This window comes from Pterocles gutturalis, unplaced genomic scaffold (genome assembly GCF_000699245.1).
Source record: "Pterocles gutturalis isolate BGI_N339 unplaced genomic scaffold, ASM69924v1 scaffold22211, whole genome shotgun sequence".
In the NCBI taxonomy this organism is placed as follows: Eukaryota; Metazoa; Chordata; class Aves; order Pterocliformes; family Pteroclidae; genus Pterocles; species Pterocles gutturalis.
In genome coordinates this window covers 1-23,735 of record NW_010106080.1, presented here as the reverse complement: position 1 = coordinate 23,735, position 23,735 = coordinate 1, and the positions used below count along the sequence as shown (strand labels likewise).

The 23,735-nt window shown below is 37.6% G+C and overlaps 1 protein-coding gene across 2 annotated transcripts in view; it reads right to left on the bottom strand.

Annotated features, from left to right (window-relative positions):
* The window catches only part of PAPD7 (PAP associated domain containing 7), a 42,633-nt gene extending 21,384 nt beyond the window's left edge, over window positions 1-21,249 (bottom strand). For both annotated transcript variants that reach the window (XM_010087658.1, XM_010087657.1), the window contains exons 1-9: window positions 21,132-21,249; window positions 19,749-19,795; window positions 18,707-18,827; window positions 17,005-17,112; window positions 16,153-16,281; window positions 14,864-15,077; window positions 7,981-8,107; window positions 3,420-3,520; window positions 2,988-3,160 (exon numbers count right to left, since the gene is read on the bottom strand). In XM_010087658.1, coding sequence (XP_010085960.1) covers window positions 2,988-3,160; window positions 3,420-3,520; window positions 7,981-8,107; window positions 14,864-15,077; window positions 16,153-16,281; window positions 17,005-17,112; window positions 18,707-18,827; window positions 19,749-19,795; window positions 21,132-21,239 — 1,128 coding nt within the window. In that variant the 5' untranslated portion in view covers window positions 21,240-21,249. The remainder of the gene's footprint in view (window positions 1-2,987; window positions 3,161-3,419; window positions 3,521-7,980; window positions 8,108-14,863; window positions 15,078-16,152; window positions 16,282-17,004; window positions 17,113-18,706; window positions 18,828-19,748; window positions 19,796-21,131) is intronic.
* Window positions 21,250-23,735: the final 2,486 nt, after the last annotated feature.

Genomic DNA, 23,735 nt, shown 5'->3' with positions numbered 1-23,735 from the left:
GGAAAGAGAAGGCTGTCCTTGAAGCAGGCACTTCTCTCGTTCCTCAGTGGTACACAAGTGCTCATCTTCATAAAGTTACCATCAGTATGGTCCCCAAAGGAAGGTAAGCAGTAGCAGTAATGGAAAGAACTCAGGGTAGTAACTTAAAGGTCATATCCCTACACTTCCATTTTTCTCAGTACATACAAAAGTTGAAAGGCTGACTTCTAAGTGTTAGCTCTGCAATCTGGTCTCCAGAAAAACTTTTTCCTTTTCATTTTATTCTGGACACCTGTTTCTCCTGCTACTGGAACAAATCTATAATCATTGCTATCTCTCAAGTGCCCGTAAGTCCAAGACACCAGGAGCCTTGTCTATTCAGCTGCTGAGCCATATTTACAGAATATAAGGCAAAACCTGTAACGCTGCTAGAACTTAAAGGAAGTAAATCTTTAAAAACCATACAGCACACTGAATTACAACCAACTAAACTAACTACTGGTACAGCCAACTATTAAACTATAGGGTTTAACAAAAATTCTAGGATCCCTATGAGCAATACTGCACTGCTTTGATAATGCTTGCATACTTAAAATATACTACCAATATTGCTTCCAGGACATATTGATGAACGTATGCAAGCCCTCCAGACTTAAGGTCAGTGTACAGTGATGGGATGACTTCAGAAGATAGCTACCTCTGTGCTAGAGTGGACGGCTGGAATATTTGACCTTCAGTGGAAGCTAAAGTTCAGAGAGGTGCAATATGACCAAGTAAAGTCACAAGTTGCCAAGTCTATTTCCTCTTTCTCAACATGCCTAAGTTGACCTCTATTATACTGGTCAGGTGGATCTCAGAAAGGTCAAGGTGCAGCTGATTACTATTACCAATGAAACTTGAGCAGTAAATTGAAAAGCAAATACACTATATCAAGTCTCTCTAATCTGACAGCTAGAATCTTGTAGTCGATACACAGTAAAAGATATTCTGCAGTCACGGAAATTACATCTCCAGAAACAGTGTCTTGATGCAGACCTTGTGCTTAAGGTTAAACAGTGACATCATAAGGATGAATATTTTGCTATTAAAATAAAACCTTAATTACTGGGATGAGATCAGCAAGCTGTGAATCTAGGATCTCCCTGTCTCCTGAATTTTCTTTAGAGTCCATATATTGCTTTCAGTCTTCAGTACTAGAGAAGTTCAGAAGATGTAACTTCAAATGAACACAGAATCACTCCTGAAGAGCAACCCTTCCACAAGATCAGAGCTAACACTACATATAACTCTACAGTGACGAGATGCAACATACTCATATTCACTTGTTCTGAAGTTGTTACCAAAGTTCACTGCATGATACCTATCTCCAGCGCACCAGAAGCTTTGGCATACCAGTTGTCACACATGCTAAATGTTCCTTTGCTGGAACCTGGGCATGGTATTATGCCAGACCATGGCACAGGTAGCCTCTTCGACTCTGGCAGAATAGGCTTCTCTTCCCGAATCAGGTGCAGCTCAGGACTGCTCATCCTCACATATCCAAGTGTGAGTAGGATGAACTCACCAGTTATTTGTCAAAAACCTCTCATTCCATTCCAAATTAAGATAACGTGCTGGCAGTCCACTAAGGACATAATACCAATAAATGACCAAGGCTTAAGCTAGGTTGTCTCACAAGCACGTGGGCATAAGGGTTTTTATTTTGTTAAAAAGGGTAGCATTTTCATTTACTTTGTGGATGCCCAAACTGATTGCAGATCTTTCTTGTTGAGAGTTTCCTTTTCACTTTTCATTACTTTCTCTGGCATCAGGCAATGAATTTTCATCCTCAACATCATGCAAGACAGGACTAAGAGGAGGTCATAACCAGTCACCACTCATTACATTGAGAGTGCACAATATTAAACAAATTTTGCATTTTCTCGTAAAACTTATTACAGCAATATCTTTTTCACTGACATGAACAGGAACATGGCTAGTAGTATCACTGGCAAGCATCATACTGTTCTTTTTCCATTAGCCAGATGGTGCAACTAAAGCAGAGGTAGAGTGGAAAGACAATTCAACACAGAAAATTCAGTAGTGTAAAGGAACTCCAGAAAGTAACCAGAACATATAAAGAAAGCACTTGTCCCTCAAAAGTTATTAAATTTTTATTGAATACAATTCCCAACTTTTAATTCCATAATTGACTAGTTTCTGAAAGCAGTCAAGAAACAGGTACTTAGACCTCTCTTGGCACCATCTAGTTACTCACTATTGTAGTTAACTGGATATTACCTCTTGTTTCAGTCAATACCTAGCACAGAATGCTTCAGTAGATTTATAATGAGCACTTCATCCCATGCAATGCAGTTCTGTGCTTTAGAATCTGCACTGCCCAGATTCCATGTTGATTTAACTCCATACCAAAACAAAAACACTTTATAGAATCTTAAGAGTCTGGGAACACACCTCAAGAGACTACAGCCTCCTCTTCCCAGAAGATATAGTAAAGGCCAGGAATTCCTTTCAATTTGCACTTTCAAACAAGGAAGCTGGCAACAAGACTTGACATATGAGGGCCCCACTACCATTGACAAATGAATTGACTGCTTGTCTGAAAGTTGTAAGGAATATCATTCACCTTTACAGCATGATATTATGTTCATGTTCAGTTTGGGGTGTGGGGAAAAAGGACCAGAATTTGACAGTGGAAGACTTTGCTTGATGGGAAGATATATTTTTACTCTTTGACTGAATTAGCTACTGTTAACTTGAAGGTTTATATTTTATTACATCTAACTACTACCACAAAGAGTACCAAAGATTTACGATGGAATTAAGACACATTTAATTTAATATGAAAATATTTGATTTCAGTAATTTTTCTGAGCTGGGGAAGCTATTAATTTGCTGTAGCAGTTAGGGATAGTATCACATTAACTGCTGTTGTATCAGTTGAGACTTTCAAGAGTATGATAAACTCTGCTTCTTATTAGTTTAACCCATTAAAAGAAAAAGCTTACAATGTCACTTCCGGAGAGTGATGATACAGAAGAGGCAGATGAGCCAGAGGATAACTGTTGTGTACTAGTCAATGACAAAGCCAAGCGTTGGTTGTAAGAGGGTTCAGTGTCTCTGTTCTGTTGCTGTTCTCCATTGCACGGAGCTACTTGGTCTCTTATTTTCAACCTATTATCTGTTAACAGAAAATATAAGTATAATTTAAGAGCACAGAATACAAACACATGGGATGTGAAGTCTAAGAAGAACTGCAGTTTAAAAAGCTAATTGAAGAACAGGCTCAGAGAAAACTAGTCTACGGTTAGAAAGTTACAAATTCCTTTTACTTTTTCCTACATATCTAAAAGTGATTAATTTCAAGGCATACGTATTTTGAATTACATCAAATTCAAAACAAAGTCTAAGTTGGTTTCAAAGATTCCTGCTATACCTACCAAGTTCAGGTGATAAATTAATTTTGCTCCCCCACTTCTTTTTAATCCAGGCCCTGTAGTCAATCACTTCTTGCGTCACTTTGATGATTCTACCTAATGTGCTAAAAAAATTTTTCAATTAAGTATTAAATAAAGACTGTTGGTTACATATTTGCAAGCATTTCAACAAGCAACCCAATTATGCTAAAAGTGAGTTTAAAGTATCCCTAACCAAAGAATCCTTTTGAACATTCATTTCCTTAGCGCACCATTTAATCCACTGAAACATCACAATTTTTAAATCAGTATATTACTCATCTTCTACCACACTAACATGCAAGCACTGACACATAGGTAAGATTTTTACTCTGTATTTCTAAAGGGAGTGCATCTTAATTATGAAGAATGTACATGCAGATACCGGTGTACTTGATAAAAGCAATTTACCGGTTCTCTCATTTCTCCATATTTTTTTTCCACAAAATCTGGATTCAAACAGTTATGGGATGCACTGAAGACATTAATATCCTAGCCCCTCAGCTGACCCTCACAATGAAGAGAGAGACCTTCACTAGCCCCCTTGCTTACAGACTTACAATTTAAAAGGTGTAAGATCCCCGCAATTATAAAGGTAGTACCATGGATCATGAGGTAGTGGAAACAAGAAACAAACTGGGTCCAAAACCAGTATAAGTTAGAATTTAAGAAAATTCATAACAGTAACTGGTTCAGGAAAAAAGCCTATTTGGTCCTACTGAACAGTGACCAGCTCTCAAAGTAATACTTTTCCAACATACCTTCCCAGCACTCAGCTATTTGAATTGTATTTCTTGAGCAGGGGTTGTGTCCTTGTTCAAGAGCTAAACTTTTAAGCTTTCCTCTCATGAGGGACTAGTGACTGAAAAACTAACTATGAACTCCACACTCAAGATATATGAAGGACTGGGTATTGTACAAAAATGGCCTGTGAGTAGTTACCATCTTAGAAAAGGTAATGTTATTTTAGTTTTGAAAATCTTCAGTGGTTACAATAAAGCTTATTTAGTCTTTCACATCATAAAGGTACATTGTACCTACACTTGAATTTTCTTTTGGTTTTGGTGTATAATGGGAAGGGAGGGCATACACACCCTAAATGTATTTAGACTATTCTTATTAGGTCATTTCATAACAATTTTAAAAGGAGCAATAATTCTCCTGCTGGCTTAGGGATTACTATTTCATGCAAGACCAAATACCACATGCTCCATGTTTAGCCTCCCAAATTTAAAGACCTATCGGTGTCTTAGTCCTTAAAAAGGTAGTCCAGCATTTCAAGCAAGCATTGAACTAAATAATATCATCCAAATCATAAGTCCAATAGCTGCAGAAGTGCCTCACAGACAGAATGAATGTCATCCACCATTCTATTTATGTAATGTAGATAAAGTGACACATTTTGAAAACAAAATATTGAATTTTTACATGCAGAATTGAAGGTGTGATTGTCACCACTCAGCAACTAAAGTCCTGGGTTATAACAGGCAATTCTTTGGAATTCAATAGCTAAGTAGAGCACATTAAGAATGGAACAAATTTTTTTCAATGTACACTCTCATGACATAACAGCTGTTTAAATACTTGATGTAGTTCAGGTTTCCCAGTTTCAAAAAGAAAGCTAAACCAGAGAAGACAATGAAGACAAGAATGACCAATAATGCAGAGAATCAGCTGTGGCCCTGAAGTTGCAGTTCCCAAGACAGCAATGTCAGTATGGGACTCAAACATACACATGCTGGATGTCTCCAGCACTGGGACAGGGAAGGAAATCTTTGCAGCTAAAATGTTTCATCCATTAATGCCTTCAGAAAGATTTGAGCTTTTACTCCAGGATGACCTATAAATTCCACAGCCACTACCAGCAGTGGTCTTAGAATCAGAAGCAGAAAATGAACATGGACTAACTAACATAGGCTCTTACAGAGGGAGTTTGTCAAGTCTGAAGCTTCTTGGAGTGTTTTCCCAGAAGTAAACAGTCATGCCTTCATATACCAGAAGGAAAACTAGTTATATAGAATGGTATTCTTATCAGCCTGGGAGACTGTTATACCAAAAATGCCTGCTATCAAATAGGTATAAAGGATGAAAACTACTGCTACACCAACAATTATGGCAGAGTTACCCATACAGAACCTGGGAATCTTTTCTCTCAGTAACTCTTTTCAACAGAGAATAGAGATCTAAGCCTCAAACTCTCTTTTTTTTGGTAGAAATGTAGAAAAAAAAACCAAAAGAAATTCAATGAGTTATCAGGCCAGGAGTTCAAAGGCAGATCCATGCTACATTGCTAGTACACCAAGGTTCAAAGCATGCATTATGACATATCAGAAACTGAAAGGTGGTTAAGGCTATACTGCCATATACTTACTACAGTAGCAAAGAAAGAGCAAGCAAGTGTGATCAAACTAGATACTGCTTTCAAAGAACACCACTTCATATGTATGGGACTCAAATACATCCACAGAGTCAGAGAACGATTTTTAAAAACAAACATTTTAAAATTGTGCTTATATCTGTTTACAACACTGAAAATGCTTTAGGAACAAAAAAACCTACTAAATCTGCCCAGCCTTTAGTATGAGGAAATTCCATGCTTTTGGGTTTTTTTCAGCTGGGGGCAGAATTTCTACAGATGAGACACTCCCACAATTCCACAGAGATGCTTGTTTGTAAGACATGGAAAAAACACAGTTAACTGGTTAATAAAATTAGACAGCTCTCCTATGGAAGATGCCCCTTTAAGGTTTTCCCTTAATATTATAATCATATAGTAAAACCAGGAACAAGCTATTTACATACCTAGTTTATTCTATTGTAAGAGTTAAGCAGCTCCTCTTTTTACCCACTACAAGCCTTCAGTTCACAGGGACACTTTCTAGTTGTATTACTGCACAACTACAGTGCAAATAAATCTTAAGATCACTCTTTAAAGGCTCAGATTGCTAACATAAGTTTCAGTAAAATCAAGTATCTAAAGATCCAGCCAAGCTCCACAGGAAGAAGTGAGTACCAGAGCAGGAAAAAACACCAAGTCTGTGAAAAAACAGTCAATATAACTCAGTATACGTATAGTTCAGTAGGCCTTAAATGAACTTATGAAATAGCCCTCTGATATTAAAATGGCAATATAATCTAAAAGCAGACTAAGGAGCACCTCAGAAAGATCTGCTTAAGGACAAAAAAAAAAAAAATCTAAAACCTTCACCCAGACAAATACCCTGTGTAGGAAAAGTGGGTATTGCTGATACCTCTTTAAGAGCCAACACATATTCCAGCAACAGCCACCAACCATTCAAGATGTGAAGCAAAGCAAGGACTGTTCCAGACAGCACATTTCTGCTTTGTGTCTCAGCAGATCTAGCAGCCAAATTTCACATTCCCTTTGACAGCTCTCAGAGCTCCCAGGACTATCTTGGCCAACCAGGGCAACCCAAACCTAACAACAGACCTGCCAGCAGTTACATCAGTCAAACTGTACATTAGGAAGAGACCAAACAGCTTCCAAGCACAGAGATGGAAAAATCACTTTACACACAGCCCAGACTATCACTGTTTTGAAGATGATCACCTGTAAATGACAAGTCTAGACATGCAGTAGCTAAACCCTGCCAAGGCTTCCTCGAACTCTGAACTCTGGCCCGTTGGCATGACAGTCCCTTTCCCTCATCCACCTGCGCCACACATCTGGCTCCAATAAGGAGGAACCTGTTACCAATCTGAAACTCTAGGAACTAAGGAAAGTTTTCAAAAGTATTAGTTATACTGCAAGGACACATCACAGCAGAACCAATCTTCTATTCCTCATTTCATATGACCTTGTCTGCCTCCCAAATATGGCTATGTTGCTGTTTGGAGACACATTCCTATCTGAACCATGCAACGGGCCAACACATAAGCCAACATCCTGATCTCCAGACATACGTATTAACAGAAGGATGCATCTTTGTCACATCCAGATCAGCACAACTTCTGGCTGTCAAATGGTACAATATCAATCTCTCCCCATCTTCCCCCAAATTTCTGCTTCTCTTGCTTCTAATCTGCCCATCACAGCCACAAGCTGGATCAACTTCTTGATGTGACAGAAATGTTGATGTATTTGTTTTCAGTCAGATCAGAGAGTTCATCTGACTCACCTTCTGACTGCAGGATCACTAGAGCTAACCCAAGGCAAGAGTCAATTTGATCACACTCATTTCTTTCCGCCATGGTGCAGACATACATCATACCAAACAATAAACCAGCAGACCTTCCTCTGAAATACTTTAAGCAGAAAGTTTAAGGAAAGACCAATTATCTTCTGGCTCCCTTCTATACTAAGAGAACCTCACATTGGACTTATTCTGGCGTTTTTTATGCTGTCTTCATTTCAATGCTCTACATTGAGGTATTACACCCATACCACCAGGTAGCCTAAATTTCTCAGCAGATTTCAATACAGCCACAGGTAAAAAACAAATAACAATATTCCTTTTATTGTTAGACCCAAATATTCCTAATTGATTACACAGACAAATGGATATTCAAAAAGTGGACTAATTACCTCTCAGAATCTCTATTTGGATATGATCTTGCAAGTGGTGATACTGCATGGCTAAGAACAATGTAGGCATAATCAAAAACTTGTTTCACTTGCATGGCACCGTAAGAACTTCTGCCAACGTCGTTTCCTGAAATAATGCGAGAGTCATCAGATCATCTTTTTTTTTAAAATCAGTAACCAGAAAATTATTCATACTTAAAGCTCAGAAACCTTAACAACACAGCTTAACTTTGTTTAAACTGGTTAGCCCATCCTACCTGTAAGAGGAACAACTAAGTTTGCCTATCTTAATAAAAGCAGACAACCTTAGGAATGACACTTAACATTATGCATTCAATTTATCACTTTTAAAATACCAATGTACAGGTGCCTGAAAGAAACAGAGAAGAGAGATCAGCTTAAAGTGCTTACAGCTGTCTTTTTAGAAAGAACCTACTAAGCTTAAAGCATCATGTCTGACCAGTAGTTTCGGCAAGCCAAATTCAGCTTAAAATTCCACTTGTGCAACCACCTTATCTTCATAGAGCCAGGTATACTTACATCAATCTCTACTTAATCTTATCAAAGCTGAACATTAATAAATCAGCTCATACAGATTATTTAACTCCACAGAATAAACCAGTTTGTCAAAATCTGCCACAGAGGATTCCAGAAGTTTGTACAGCACTGGTTTTTTTATCAAGTTAGTGCACTTCTTGACTGCGCCTCTTTAAGCATGAGTGACATTTATAGCAGAACTCCTTCCAAATCCAGCGCCATGTCAGAGGAACTGCAGAAGTTAAAAACATGCTAAAGCTCCTGTATTAGTGACAATGTACAAGCATTGGTCTCCCATTTGACACCTAGAAAGAACTTGCTAGTACTAGCAAAAAGAAACATTGGGATTATTTTTTTTTGTAGACATATTTGGCACCAGACACCAAAGGTTCACTGCCACCACTCAATCTGAGAAACACAAAGAAAACCTCCTTCAACTTGCATGTCTAAAATTCAGACTAGATCTTGAGTGGGGTAGAAAGCTGTTTACAGTAAAAGACTCCTCCCTTCAGAATGATGCCTGAAACGCTGTAAGAACACTGGAAAGTGATAAACCACCAAGCACGTTTATTTTAAGCTTGAAAATCAGATAAGGGCCCATGAAAAAGTTTTAATGAAAAATCTGCTTTGAAAATTGATGGGTAAATGACAGAATCTATCCTTTGGACAACTGTATCCAATGAGGCTGAATTTGATTTTAGAGGAACCCTTCATTCGCTTAAGTATTTTGTCCAGCAAGCCATTATAGACACACATGCTGAGGTCTGCCATCCAGGGCAAAAAAAACCAGCCTTGGCTTTCCTACTCGACAATGCATTTCAGTCCTTCAGGATTCTCCAGTCACAAGGCCACTTTAACAGGAAAGCGTAATCAATGAAAACAGACTGGGACCATAAGAGCATTTTGGGAACACATAATTTCTTCAGTAATTTGTACAGTCAAATAAAAGCTGATCAACAAATATTTTCTGTGTACTGAAGTAATCAAGTACACTGTTGGGACTGCACTGCTGCAGTATCCAGCAGCTACTAGGCTCAAAATTACAGAAGCCTCTCTAAACAGCGTATTTGCAATTGGACTCTGTCCTGAAGCAGAAGCAGAGACCAATGTGGGCCTAGGACAGGTAACTACAACATGTTTATTCCTAGATTAAGTTCAGAGCTACACTACAAAGTAACAGAGGACTTCACACAAAAAAAAAAGGCAGCTGAATAGATACCAAGATATTTCAGTGATCAAGAAATCAGAACACAAAAATGTTAATTCTACTAGAGAAAACAGAAAACGTTAATTCTACTAGAGAAAACAAAGATTAAATTCAGTACAGGTTTGCCAGGGGCAGGACACACTGTGTCCTGCAACAATGCCACCTTCCGCATAATGACATGCTAAACATATATACAAAAGAGAATTAAATGGAGAAGTAATAGAGAAACGGAATATATACAAGTGGCTAAACACACACAATTGCACCTGCCACTAAATTCGACTCCATCTATGGTTGGACTTGATGATCTTAAGGGTCTTTTCCAACCTAAATGATTCTATGATTCTATAAATTCACACAATAGGAATTAAGAATACACACATAATCAAGTTGCATTAGTTTAGTCTAATCTAGAGCTAAGGCAGCATCCCGTACGGAGTTATACCAAAATGAAGACACAGCTGCTACAAACTGTTGGTTACTCCTATCATCAGTTGTTGCTACCTCCACTGTTGCACCAGCAAAAGAAATCATAAACCTTCCTTAATCCACTTACAGCAAACTCAGGCCGTTCAGTTTAAACCACCAAAGTTATGTATGAGTCTTGACTGAAGCATTTGAGAACAGAGGCAGGATAGCTCATGCCACAGCATGCCAAGGTTCCTGGATTGCCTCATTCTGCACCTGTGATCATTTCATAAAAATGTCTGAATAAACAGTCTTATTCAATTATACAGTCTGTAGAGCTTCTGTGAACTGTACAAGTCTATATAGAGGTGGTCCTACCCAATCCAGAAAGCAATATATTAAAGAAGCCAGAAGATCATATATATATATTTGCTCTCCTGAATAAACTTGCTTCTGAGAGATCGTTCTCCTTAGCAGACCACATCTTACATACCTGAGCATCCCTCTTTCGTCACAATCTGTAGACCGATCTGTTGAAATATGTAACCCAAATGCTTTCATTCTTTAAAAAAATCATACAGACTTCAATCCTCAGATGTACATTGGTAGATAACAATAGGGTGTGATTTCATGTATAATTCAATCCTCATTCGTTCTTACAAAGCCTTCATCCCTAAAGGAGCATGTCTAAGGTTTCCATCACTCACTATCAATATTGCCACTCCATCAGGTAGCTTTCCATTACCTGAAGCAGTTTTAAGAACATGGCCTGGAAAGGTAAAGGTAAGACTATGAGCTAGGACTGAAGCAGATCCATTTATATTAGGCTAATATACAGTAAGTACCTTTTTGCAACACTCAGCATTAAAGGGGTTCTTTCAGATGCCAACTTCAATGTATTTGTGTATTATCATAAATGTGTATACTTTATACACACACACACATATATTTGCAGGTTCTAATGACAAACAGCAAATATGATCATAGAATCATAGAATGGTTTGGACTGGAAGGGACCTTAAAGATGCCCCAAGTTCCAACCCCCCTGCCATGGGCAGGGACACCCTCCACTAGACCAGGTTGCTCAAAGCCTCATCCAGCCTGGCCTTGAACACCTCCAGGGATGGGGCATCCACAGCTTCCATGGGCAACCTGTGCCAGTGCCTCACCACCCTCAGAAGAAAAAAGTTCTTGCTTGAAAAACTGCAGTAAGTAACTTTGGGCAGCATAGATAATCCCAATAGTTACTGCCAATCTCAAATCTAATTACTTCCTGTACTTGTGACCTATCAATATGCAGAAGCAAGCAACATGAAACTTAATTAGTCCTGCAAGTTAGTGTCTCTTTTCAAATAAAACACATTGAATTTGAGGTTTAGAACTTTTGTTAGTGCCCATAGCAATTGAGAGTGAAGAACCACCTTTCTCACAAAGGGAGCAATGCAGGTGGATCTCCAAGTCTTAAACTGCAGTTTAGCTCCTCTTGCCACTGACAATCTGAACCAGAATCTTTCCTGTTCTGAGCATGCGAAATTACTGAAGGACCTTGATAACTGCTTAATTCACAAAGGCATAAAAAAATAAGCTTCCCTGACAATCTGCTGAATAAATGCCAAGGTGTTTTTACAAATACATATTACAGATTTATCACCTGCAACCAGAGTCACGTCTTCCAAGACAGGATACTGCTAGACCAAAATCTGCAAACCTCTTCTAGAATGATACAATCTACCTTGCTCCAACACGTTCCCATGAACAGACTTCTGAACGCCTGACTTTGCAGTTCTCCTAAATGAATGCTTCCACATCAAAGAAAGGACAACTGCTTTGAGAAATTGAAATGGTGGCAGCTACAAGATGTTTACAGAAAATCCCTTCTTCAGTTGATACTAACAGAAAGATTTTCATCTCATTAGCCTGTCCTAGGACACTAACTCAAGATGAAGATCGTAGGCTTTGTATGAAGATCAAGTATGAACTACCTCTTTAAAATGCATCACTGGCTGGATTAGTCTGACACCTCAAACCCAGATTTCAACACACTTCCCCCTTGAACTTCCCCCCTTGACTCCTGACATCATCGTTGGAATCTGGGTTCTCAAATAACAGAAATTATAATCCTCCAACACACAAAAATAGGTCCTTGAGAATCTCAGAGGAAACCCTACAGGACCAGAAGAATTTGAGGAAAACCCACTATGGCCAAAAGAGCAACACAACAGGTTGCTGCCTGTTCCTTCCCAATCTAGGAACAAACAGAAAGTACCGAGCAGGTAGAACTGACATATATCCTTCTGATTACATCATTTATCTGTTAGCCAGACATCACCATTTCATATTGAATAAAAAACAGTTCCTCCAACTTAATGGAACTAATACCACTGAACTTAATCCTGTCCCCTACAAGAATGTCTAAAGCTGCTCTTACGAGTTACACCTTTCAGCAACCTACTGCTGAACTACTGCATACACTCATAGGAGGAACTTTTACACTACTTGAGAAACTGAGAGACTTTTTTTCCATCCCTGTGTTTTCTGTCTAATCTCTGGATTAAGAAGTCATTTTTCAAAATCTTCTTCCAAGGCTTAACCAGAACTTTAGAGAAAACTGATCAGGCTAAAAAAAGATCGCAAAACAGATTCAAAACCTGTGCATATAGTGCATAAACTGATTCGAGGGAAAAACTCTACAGCAGCTTAACTGCTAACTTAAGTAAAAAAAAAAAAGCTGTGTCCACCTTTTACCAAAATACATGTTCCCATTTCCTCTACAGTACTGGAACTGACTCTCAGAGTTAAGACACTGAGTAGATCTGACCAAAAACTAATCAACTAGAGATGACATGTCAACCAGGTAAGGACCTGAACCCTTGGAAAACTTTTTTTGTACTGAGACACAAGCAGTAAAAGAACCAAAACTAACAGAATTCTAGACATTATCTACATACACTTGACAGGTACTTTTAGATACTGTAGGAATATGTGATTAAATCTAGATCCAAGGAGGCTGTACTCATGAGATTCAATTCAAAGAGCCATCCTATATGTTCTATATAATTTTTCTCCTAGTTCCATCAGGAAAATTATGAAGCTCTGTGGTAGCTGACAGAAAAAATCCCTATGGGACACAGTGGTCAGATAACTTCAAGTTACTGTTGGCTTTCATTTCCCTTACCATAACACTTTCTCTCCTGTAAGAATTAGATTATCTCAGCCCACAGAACCTCATCTAAAATTTAGTTCTTATTAGCTCTTTGATAGCATGTAAGTAAATATCCTTCCTCTAAATTATAGTTCTTTGCTTCTGCAAGATTTATGCTAGGAGGAGCAGTTCAGAGACCCTACTGGACTTGCAATTTTTTTTTTATTTTTCTTCTCTTAAGAGTCATCAGAGAAGAAAAAATTCCAACACTTAACTACTAGCAGTGATTAAAACATTGTGCAGCATACGTAATTTCTTCTCTTTCAGTCCTCACGAGATAGGAAGGAATAAAACTGGAGGACAGTAAAGGATTTTGATTCAGAAGAAATGTGGCTCATGCTGCTACTGAAATGGGTCTTCAGGCAAGTAAGTACACAGCTACTGAAGGAAATCTCAGCAATGCAATTAAAGTTCTGCAAAAATACTCCTATGCCTAGCCAAGTGTAAGAGTCATGATGGACACAAACTCAGAGCTACAAACATCTCAGATGTGGTTAGACAAACATCTTAGCTTGCACCATGTTGTAGACAACTATGAACATTCAGCATATTGAGTATTTAGAAAGGTGCCAGACTTCAATTCCTGATCCATGGTATTTGCTTTAAAAGTTTTCTACATAAAGCAGTCTACCCACAAGATGTGACAGCATGGAGTCTGAGTGCCAATTACATTCTAGAAATACTGATGCTGAAGCCCAAGTTAACTGAAAATTGACTTGACAAAAAGCTGTTTTGGAATTTCAGCTGCTTGTGACAGTCTAAATAAAACCCAAACTGGGTACTATAAAGCTGGAATTTTTTTTCAGGAGCTCAGCCAAAATTAATCTTGATTACTTTGAAAGCTACTGAATCAAAACCAAATCTTAATAAAAAAAAATATTTTAGGTTACTTTCGAAAGTACATGCAACTAGAACTGGCATTCTCTAAAGGTCCCTGCATAGTACAGAAGCCAGTTACACAAACCAGACTCTTCACATCAACACTATCATACAGCTGCTCCCTTGCTACGCATCCATGGATATTCACCCACGTTTTTGTGCAGTCTCTACTGCATCACTCTGCAGGACAGGTACCTCATCAGGGACATTTCTTTCCCATATGGTATAATTTATCTGAAGTATGGCACCATGGACTGTGGCAGGAAAAGCTACACCTTCCATTCTCATTCTCTCAGAACGAACATTGGAGAGTTGTTCCTACTAATAAATCCCCCCCTTCGGGGATTTCCTGGACCTCTTTCTTTAAGAGCACTGTTAAAGAATCTTATTATACACTCAACACAGTTCTGAATCTCCAGTGCATTATGTATCTGCATTGTTTGTGTACAGTCCAATTTACTCAGGCTATGAATCTTGGGAGACTTCAGGTCCTTATCCCTTAACTCGATCTCCATAACTGTACCTCACCAAAGTCTCTACTCAGTGCAGCTTCCTAAATCATTTGACAAACTTTAGGGACTTTAATGAAAGCTGTGAGAGCACAAGTTGAAGCAGAGCTCCAGAATATTGCAAGAAGTGTACAATCTTACCAGGCAGGAGAGGATCTTCAATACATAGCATGGATGGTCTGTATCCATTAGTCATGACTTTCATGATTTCTTCTTTGGCAATATAGGCACCTCCATTTTTTATTCTAATACCAGTTTTCAAGTAGTTAAAATTCCTTCCATAGAGTTCAAAAAATTCTATCAGAAGCATTCCAAGGTTCTCATCAGCTCTTCTGGCATCAATTCTTGGATGCAGCTGTGACACAGAACAGTTGTTAATTATTAAAAATTAATGCACTTTGTTATGGTCTGAAAAGCAAGAAGCAGCTCTCATTTAAACAGCTGTGTATAATCTCTTTACTCAAGTCTGAACCAAGTCATTAATTCTTTATGTACTTAAACTACTTTCACATAACCAAGAGGGGGCAGCACTTCAGCAGTATCTGGAAGCCAAATAATTCCTTCTTCCCTCCTCTTCCAGCTTCTTAAGGATTAGTAAACTATTTTCCCTAAGCCAAAAGCAATAAAGAAATACTGCATCCCACATTACGGCTTAGTAACAGAGTAATGGCTGATTTTTCACAGAAAATCCATCGGTCTTAATGTTTTCAGAAGCAGGGGGAAATCTATTTACCCCAACTGAAATACAGTTTTCTCTATCTCCCCATATTATATATAGTAAATATAATCTATAGTAATATTTCAATTAATCATTAACAGCAGCAGGATATACAAGTTTTTCCATTATCACAGCTGCTAAGAGACACTAACATTGCACCTCATCATACTCATACAAAACTTACTGTCACAAAAATGTATTGGAAGAAATTATAACTCATTAGCTACTTCATCAGTTACCTACAATACCTGCCCATTTTAAGTGTGTCAAAACCTAATCAACATAAAATTAAAACACAACTTGACTGTTTAATTTTGTAATTTTAATAAACACTGAAATCAACTACTCTGAACATTCAGTATCCGTATTCTAGGAGTCAACAGACTTAAACTGCATCCTGGCAGATTTACAAGACACCAGTAAAGTGATTCAGGTACTAGAACAGGCTGCCAAGGAAGGTAGCACAATTTACATCACAGGCCCTGCTACAGACAGCAATGCACAGCCTCCATGCCATTCACAAGACTCCTGCTGCTGTTTCAGTTCACACAGTGAACAGAAGTTCTTAGAGGCTTGAGAGGTAGTCTATAGGAACTGCCATAAAAATAAAGCTGCGCATTGCTAGGGAAGTCTAAAGAAACAGCACTTTAACAGGGCATAAGTACAGAAACCAAAATATTTCAAAGAACACAGAAACAAAAAAGAGACTTACCTGCAGGAAACTAATTGCCATTAAAATTAGGCTGTAAGAGCTAATTCCACCAGTAAAAACTTCATTCAAGTCCCTTTGAAGGAGGAACTGTTTTAATACTAAAATCAAGTAAGGCAGCAAAGAATATTTCTGTGAAACAAAATAAGTCTTATCAATGACAATGTCAACATTTCAAAACAAAGAAAGAACTACACAATCTCAACAGAAGATTCATCTTCTAATACAATAATGTTATTCAACAGTGTGCTATAAAGTGTTCCCACAGCAAGAACTGAAACATGCTCTTTTTTTATTCTATAAAGATGAATAGACTTCAACTCTCACCTGATCAAGCAGCTTACATATCGAATTTATTTCTTCCCTCTAAACAGGAAGATTTTTATATCCTTCTTTGAATGCCAGTGGCACTCATAGTTAAAGCTTTCCATCTAAACAGTACTTTTACTGCAGAGCATAAAAGTAAACTTGATTTTAAGTAGGTAGCTACAGAAGAACTGTTTTTAGGCATTGTTTAGCAAGATAGTATTCATAATCAAGCATCACTTAAAATCAAAGTAAGCAAAACTTGAAGAGACTTGCTTTAGAAGCAAAGTTTAGTACCTATCTGCAGATCTATACAAGACTGTAGAAGTCTTTTCAGCATACAGGCTTATCCACAAACACACAGCACTCAAAGGCAACACTGAATAGATACCAGCAGAAAATAAATTAAAATATCCATGTTTAATTACTATTAATAAAAATAGTTTTGAGCAATAGATCTTCAAAAGTTTTAGGGCATATCAAAAAAGGTTAGCTAAGCATCAAGCACATCCTTGCTAAGTAGTATAACATTCATTATATGGCTGATACCTTCATGTATTCCTTGATAAATCGAGCTGCCTTCACACCAGTTTCTACATTAAAACTGATGTCAACTTTCACTTCCGTCTCCTGGTCAGTCAGTTTTATTATTGGTACCTGAAAAGATTAAAACAAAGTTTTATGAATCTCCAGAAATGCAACACTGGTGCTATTCTCCAGCTTACTCACTTAAAGCACATGGATACTATCAGTCCAAATGAATGCAGCTATCAAGACAAGGAAACATGTTTTTGAGAAACTACAACAAACCTAATTTGACTGACAAGTGAACATTTTTTAGTGCGGTCATTAAAATCACAGGCATGTATGATTACACTAACTTATGATCATCCATGTACCCCCCCCATAGCTATTAGATATCTGCCTTCATAGCTGCAATATCAGTGTTTTTTAAAACAAATTTACTTAATTTAACAACTCACTGCTGTTAACAGGAGACATTCTGCTCTCAACCTGAGAGAACTGCTTTCATCTGACCCAGCACTGCACCATTCACTTGCTAAATGGACAGAAGGTGAGCCTAGCAGAAAAAACAAAGCACTGTCTGTTGGATTATCAAGCTGAACTGGTTCACTGCAGAGTCAAACGAAAGCCAGAATGGATAAAAGCAAAGGAAGAGTAGCAGTACTTCCTCTTCTGGCAGTAATAAATTATTATACAACTACTAAATACATAGTTCAGTCTCTCATCACCACCTTCAAGGCAGTATCCTACAAAATGGTCTTACAATCATAACCTAAACTTCAGCTGTAATATTTGTTTTAAATCAAACTTCTTATATTTTTAATCTGAAAGAGAAAACAAAAAAGTATAGCACCATTTTATAACAATAGCAGAGGGGAAAAAAATAAGAAAGGCTAGTAAAATGGATAAGTCTAGCCTGATGCCATTTTCCATCACTAACTGGCATCACTGATTCTGAAAACGCCACTCATTCTCAGGTAAACCAAAGATTACCAGAGATACTGTTATGTACTGCTACTCCAACAGAAGCTATGGAAATCTGGATCTCAAAGAGTCACCCTATTTCAGGGACCACAAAATGCAACAGCTTGCTAATAGAAGTCTGGAATGCTCTGCTTCATCTCCTGGAGAAAACACCACTTGCTCAGTAACATAAAATTCTCACACTTTAGGTTTTTAGCATGTTCAGTGTGATCTGTTAGGCTTACAAGACAGATGCCAAGAGATATTACACATCAGTTTCACAAATTAAATAAAGCTCTTAAGCATCATATTTTGAAAGTGAAGAACAAATGTTGGGTTTAGAACACTTCACTATGCCATCAGAAACAAAACAACCTGAAAAATCAGGGTTTCTATCTAGACAGCTCTAGTTACTGGCCCCTGGCTAAACAAGGTCCTCTCAAAGGTCAGTGGAAAAACATTTTACAAATAGTTAACTTATTTTACTAGATATTTCACAAATACTGACTTCCAGCTCTTTATTAACAACGTAAGCATAAAGTAACGTCTTCCAGCAAATGCAGTACCCAGAATTACTGTTGTGCATGTAAAAAACTGTGTGCTATTGCTAAGCACATGCACATTCTACTAAAATCTTGCACAGAAAGAACAGAACATTGTGCTTAAGACAACATAATTTGCTTCACAAATTAAGAACACTATCACCAACATCTTAAGGGATCTGAAATCTTTTCAGTTCAGTATTTAAAAGACTATTACTTACTGTAGCTTTATCAAGTACTTTAATGGAATATGGCTCAGCCACATTGTGTTTTCTTAGTGCTTGCTCCAGGAGCTGTAAAGGGGGCCGTTCCCATTTCCCAAAAACAACTAGATCAATATCACTAGACAAAAAGAACACAGCATGAGATCCATCATGTCTAAAGCATAACACTCCACCCAAAAAGAGGTAAAATCAGCATTCTACATATCACAAGAACTCAAGGGTGACCATTCTGCAACTTTTAATCTAGGTAACCAATAAGCTTCCTTTAGCAATGTTAAGAGATGGTCTAGTGTGCTTTAGGACTTGAAGTTGTAGTCTAGTTTCTTGCTACGAGTTCTCTGATGAGTTGAGTTCCCCTCCCTTTTACTTTTCTTGCTCCCTCCATCTGACTTCCACAGCCCAATCCCACCCCTCACCTACCCATGTTGACAAGCAACAAAGACAAAACAACTTTTATCAGTGATTATTATTCATATAAATAAAATTTCCAGTGCTTTCCTACGGAAAATTTAATTGATGTAAAGACAACATAGTCTTCAAGTCCAGCTACACAGGTTCCATCTATTGAACCATTAAGCAATATAAAACAGCGCATTATTTAAATAAGACATTATGCTCTCCAAAAAAAATGGGAAAAAACTGCTGTGATGACTCCTCTGCCTTTGCACAGTAGCTCTGTGATGTGACACACTCTCAGTAATTCACCTTATTTAAGAAAACACAGTCTTTACAAAGGAAACACTAAACATTCACTTTCACTGTATCTTGAAAACCAAGAGCCAAAGACTAACCCTAGGCACTAGGAAGAAAAGGTAACTCACCAAGGGGTCAGTAAGTACCTAGAGCAGTACAATGATATATCAAATACTTATCTCAAATCTGTAAGTTCAAAAGCTCTTCCCTTTGTCACTTGGGACATTAAGCAAAAATTTTACTGAAAGTTTGACAGGTTTACACATTCCAGCCTAAATTCTGCTTTAAAATTTATAATTACTTTTAAAGACAACAAGCTCTTACATAAAAGTAAATTATTACTTACCTAGTTGGAAGATAAAGCCCTGTACTAAAGCTGCCAAATATCTGGACCTGAAAAAAACCCATACCAGTGAAATATCTTGTAATTATGAACATTCATTTCATTTCAGTTTCACAAGACCTAAGATTTTTCTGGACCTGCTAGGGATATGATTCTATGATTCTACTTTACTACATTTTCTGTCAAGCCTGTACAAATACACTTTCTCTTATAGACAAATTGTTAAAGGAAACTGTATTTTTAATATGAAATGACTAACAATCCTGCTAGCTGCAGAGCATAAAATTTTGAAACAAGTCCTTTCCACTATTCATTTCCAGTTTGATACAAGTATAACCTGTTACAAATTTCCTTCCTTCCTGCTTCCCTTCCTTCCTCATAGGGCAGCTTTACTGAAATTGGAAGATTTTAAGGGACACATTTTTACAAATTTTTAGGTTTAAAAACAGCAAGTGCATCTAAACATATAATTCAGAGAAGCATCAATACTCCAGATTTTACTGTAAGGATGACTATGAAATTGTGGTAGGTGTTTGTGTGTGGAAAATAAGGTATGCTGAAGAGACATTCACAGTCCACACCAAATAATTTTACTATGCTTTCAATCTAGAGAACTGACATTCTTCCTCCTCTGCTACAGCAGAGGTTTGAAGCGACCTTTGAAAGGCTGGGCAACACCGGGCCATTTCAGTGTTTATACCTGTTCCCACAAGCTAGAAAGATGTAATTACTAAGGAAAATTGCAGGTGAGGATGAAGTAGGTGAGCTACTGCGGCCACAGCCCTCATTCTGTCACAGAAGGCTGTGAAATAACATGTTCTGAAATGTTTTTCTGCTTGTTGATGACAATGCTAGTATCTGGTGATCAGAAAGGTGATGCTTGAGATACAGTTTAAATTCCTTTTGAATGTTTTTTACTTGGAGGAAACATACTCTTTGGGTAATAAAAGGTTTGAAAATGCAACAACTTTGGTTGCAAGAAATCTCATGAAGTCAAGTTCAATTTTCCAACTAAAGCAGGGCTAAAGTAAGTCCCTGAATGTCAAATTTGCAAAGAGTCCAAAAATATTCTGGGGTTTTTAACTGTTCTTTTGTAAAATATCTGTATTTACAAATATCCACAGTCAAGACTCCTTGCAGAAATGGATACACAGGTAGTCAGTCTCACTTTAATACTCAAAATGAAGTTATGTAGAGACACTCAATTTCATAAGTTTTTACTTTAAGAAATGCACTCCCTAATGTGAACAGTTCTTCACATCCCCAGTTCTCAAAATGAAAAAACTATCTGTTCATTTCTAAAACACAGAAAGATAATAACAAGGTTAAGTGAACTGAGCTCTACAAGTTACTAGCGAAGCAAATCAACACTTGAGTTACACTCACATCAGCTGTAGGCCAAAGATCTTTGATGACCGTCTCTATTCTTTTCACCACTTCTCTTCTCATAGCTGCTTCTTCAGGACGAGGGGACATGAAGTCATAGAAGTCCATTATTTCTTCATGTAGTCTAAAGGAGAAAATAGCATCAGTTGTAATGACAATTTAACTATTACAATAAATCTCAACAAAAGAAGGCCATGGGCTTTATTTAATATAATTTAACCAAAAACAGTAGTACTTTCAAGAAAGGTGAATGAAAAGCTTTTAGGTGGGAAACTGGCGGGTTTGGGATCTGGTGTTTCAGGCAGATATATTCTTACTTGATTTTCATGGCAGCACCTCACAGGAATCTCAACAACACCTACACATCAGCCCTTAACACATTACCTAAATGCTAAAGATGTCAAAAGACACAGGATGCAAACACTAGTAGACATTTACTAACCTTCTTACTGGCTCAACAGTGAAGGTCAAATTCAATTCCTGATTCCCAAAGATTATTTCCTTTAATAAACAAAGCACAGTCTCAAAAACTGCTCAACGATCTAGACGTGAAGCAGTACAAGAACTATTAAAATCTTCAAGTAGGTTTATTCTTCCGGGAGTTCTTACTTCTGTGTATGTGGAAGTTTACAGACTTGGAAACGGGCTGCTGGCATTTGAGTTTTTGCAGAGGGCGATAAAAGGGACATTTGAGTATTCCTTGATGTGAAAATGTCCACTTTGACAAACAGGGATTCCTTTGACCACTCAAGACCTTTATTAGCCATTCATTCATACAGGAAGGGACCTTCAAATTGAACTACTCAAAGTGAGAACTGCTAAATATATTCTCAAGTGTAAAGTAAATTAATACCAGCGCTACATGAGGCAATCCAACACTGGATCTCTATACAACACCTGTTAAGTCCTTTTGTTTCCCATCTCCCATTACTATAGAACACTTGCTGCCAAATTTGAAAGATCAATTTGAATTTTCAGATGAATGTTATATTTGCTTTTAATGGAAAAGCATCAAGCCACATGAAGAAAAAAAAAGCAGTTTCTTAAACAGGACAATAATAACTACTGATGTGATAGTTTACAAAAACTTTTTTTGATGTTGACATATTTCTAAGATTTCTCTCTAATTCAAGAAATGTATCAATTTAACATTGCAGTGAAAAACAAATACTGTTCAAAAAAAAAAAGAAAAAAAAGAAAAAAAGAAGTTCAATCCTTAGTTAACTTAACCTTCCAAAAGGAAAATTTCATACATCTTTAGCACAACTTTTAACTCTTCCCCTGAGACTTTTGTAACTCATTTTACTAGAGGATTCTCACTCTAACAGATAGCCTCCAACACACCATATGCCCCATTTTAAGTGTCAAGATTCCTCTCCATACACAAGGAGATTTTAGCAGCATTTACCCTTTCTCTTATCTTACACTGGACCTGGATCCACAATTGAACATCAACTACACAGCAGACTTGTCAACCAAACTTTTTAATTTGTTGATGAATCTACTTCAGACCAAGACAGGAGGTACAAACTAACATGTTCCTATTTTATTTTGTTTCTAGAAGGTATGCTTTTTTTCCCCTCTCCACGATGACAAGACCAATGAAGAAAATACTTGAATACACCTAACAGCAGTGGAGCAAAACTAAAGACTTCCCGTTGTCCTGCTTGTAAAATCAGTGGTAGGCAGACAGGGGGGGTGAAAGCAAGAACAGACAAAGCAGTTATCTAACTCCCTTGCAGCAATCCTTCCAAGCCTCCAGTAATTTCACCTGGTATACTTTTGGGGTGGACCCAACCATAATGTGTATTAGCTCTACGGACTTTCCTTCCACTTATTTTTCCAGGTCTTTTTAGTCTATTTATGCTTCTGTCATTCATAGCATTCTACAAGAATTCCAGCATGCATCAGAATACTTTAGTGCTGCCTGTTAATGATTTTATTTGACACTCTCTTTCTTGGGGAAAGAAGTTATTACTGGCAGTTCACCTCCAAACACAACAATTCTCAGACTCTCAATTAATATCCACTTGTCTCCATCCACCAGCTCTTTTTTAAGCTAGCAATCCTCCTGCTTTTTCTCTCCTTACAGAAGACCTGGTCCAAAGTTTCATTCAAAGTAACCTTCTTCAGCTTGTTTTCAGTTGCACCATGTTTTTGACAGGTGGCCAGCAATGCAGAGAGTCAATAGATAATCACACCATTCAGTCCATGACACACACCTGTTTTCATTTTATTGTATCTTTGCAAAGATCACTGCTAATTGCTATTTGAGGATATCTGAGCACACAGCTGCTCTTTAAAAGAAACCATTACCAAGGAGCTTCAAGGTGTTTTCTGAACAATAACCACCAACATAAAGCCTACCCACTGGATATATTCAGCCTGAATTATTTTTCTTCAGATTAATGATTCCATATTTACTAGAATTTAATTTTTATCAGCAATTTTATAACCTAATCAACAATGAACTCCCACTGTGACTGTGTGCAGGGAGCTCTAGCTTTCTATTATCCTTCCTACCCTCTCCTCATTTATATCTTCCCTCCATGTATTTATTAACACACTGAGCAAGTCTTTACAGAATCACAGAATGTTAGAGAT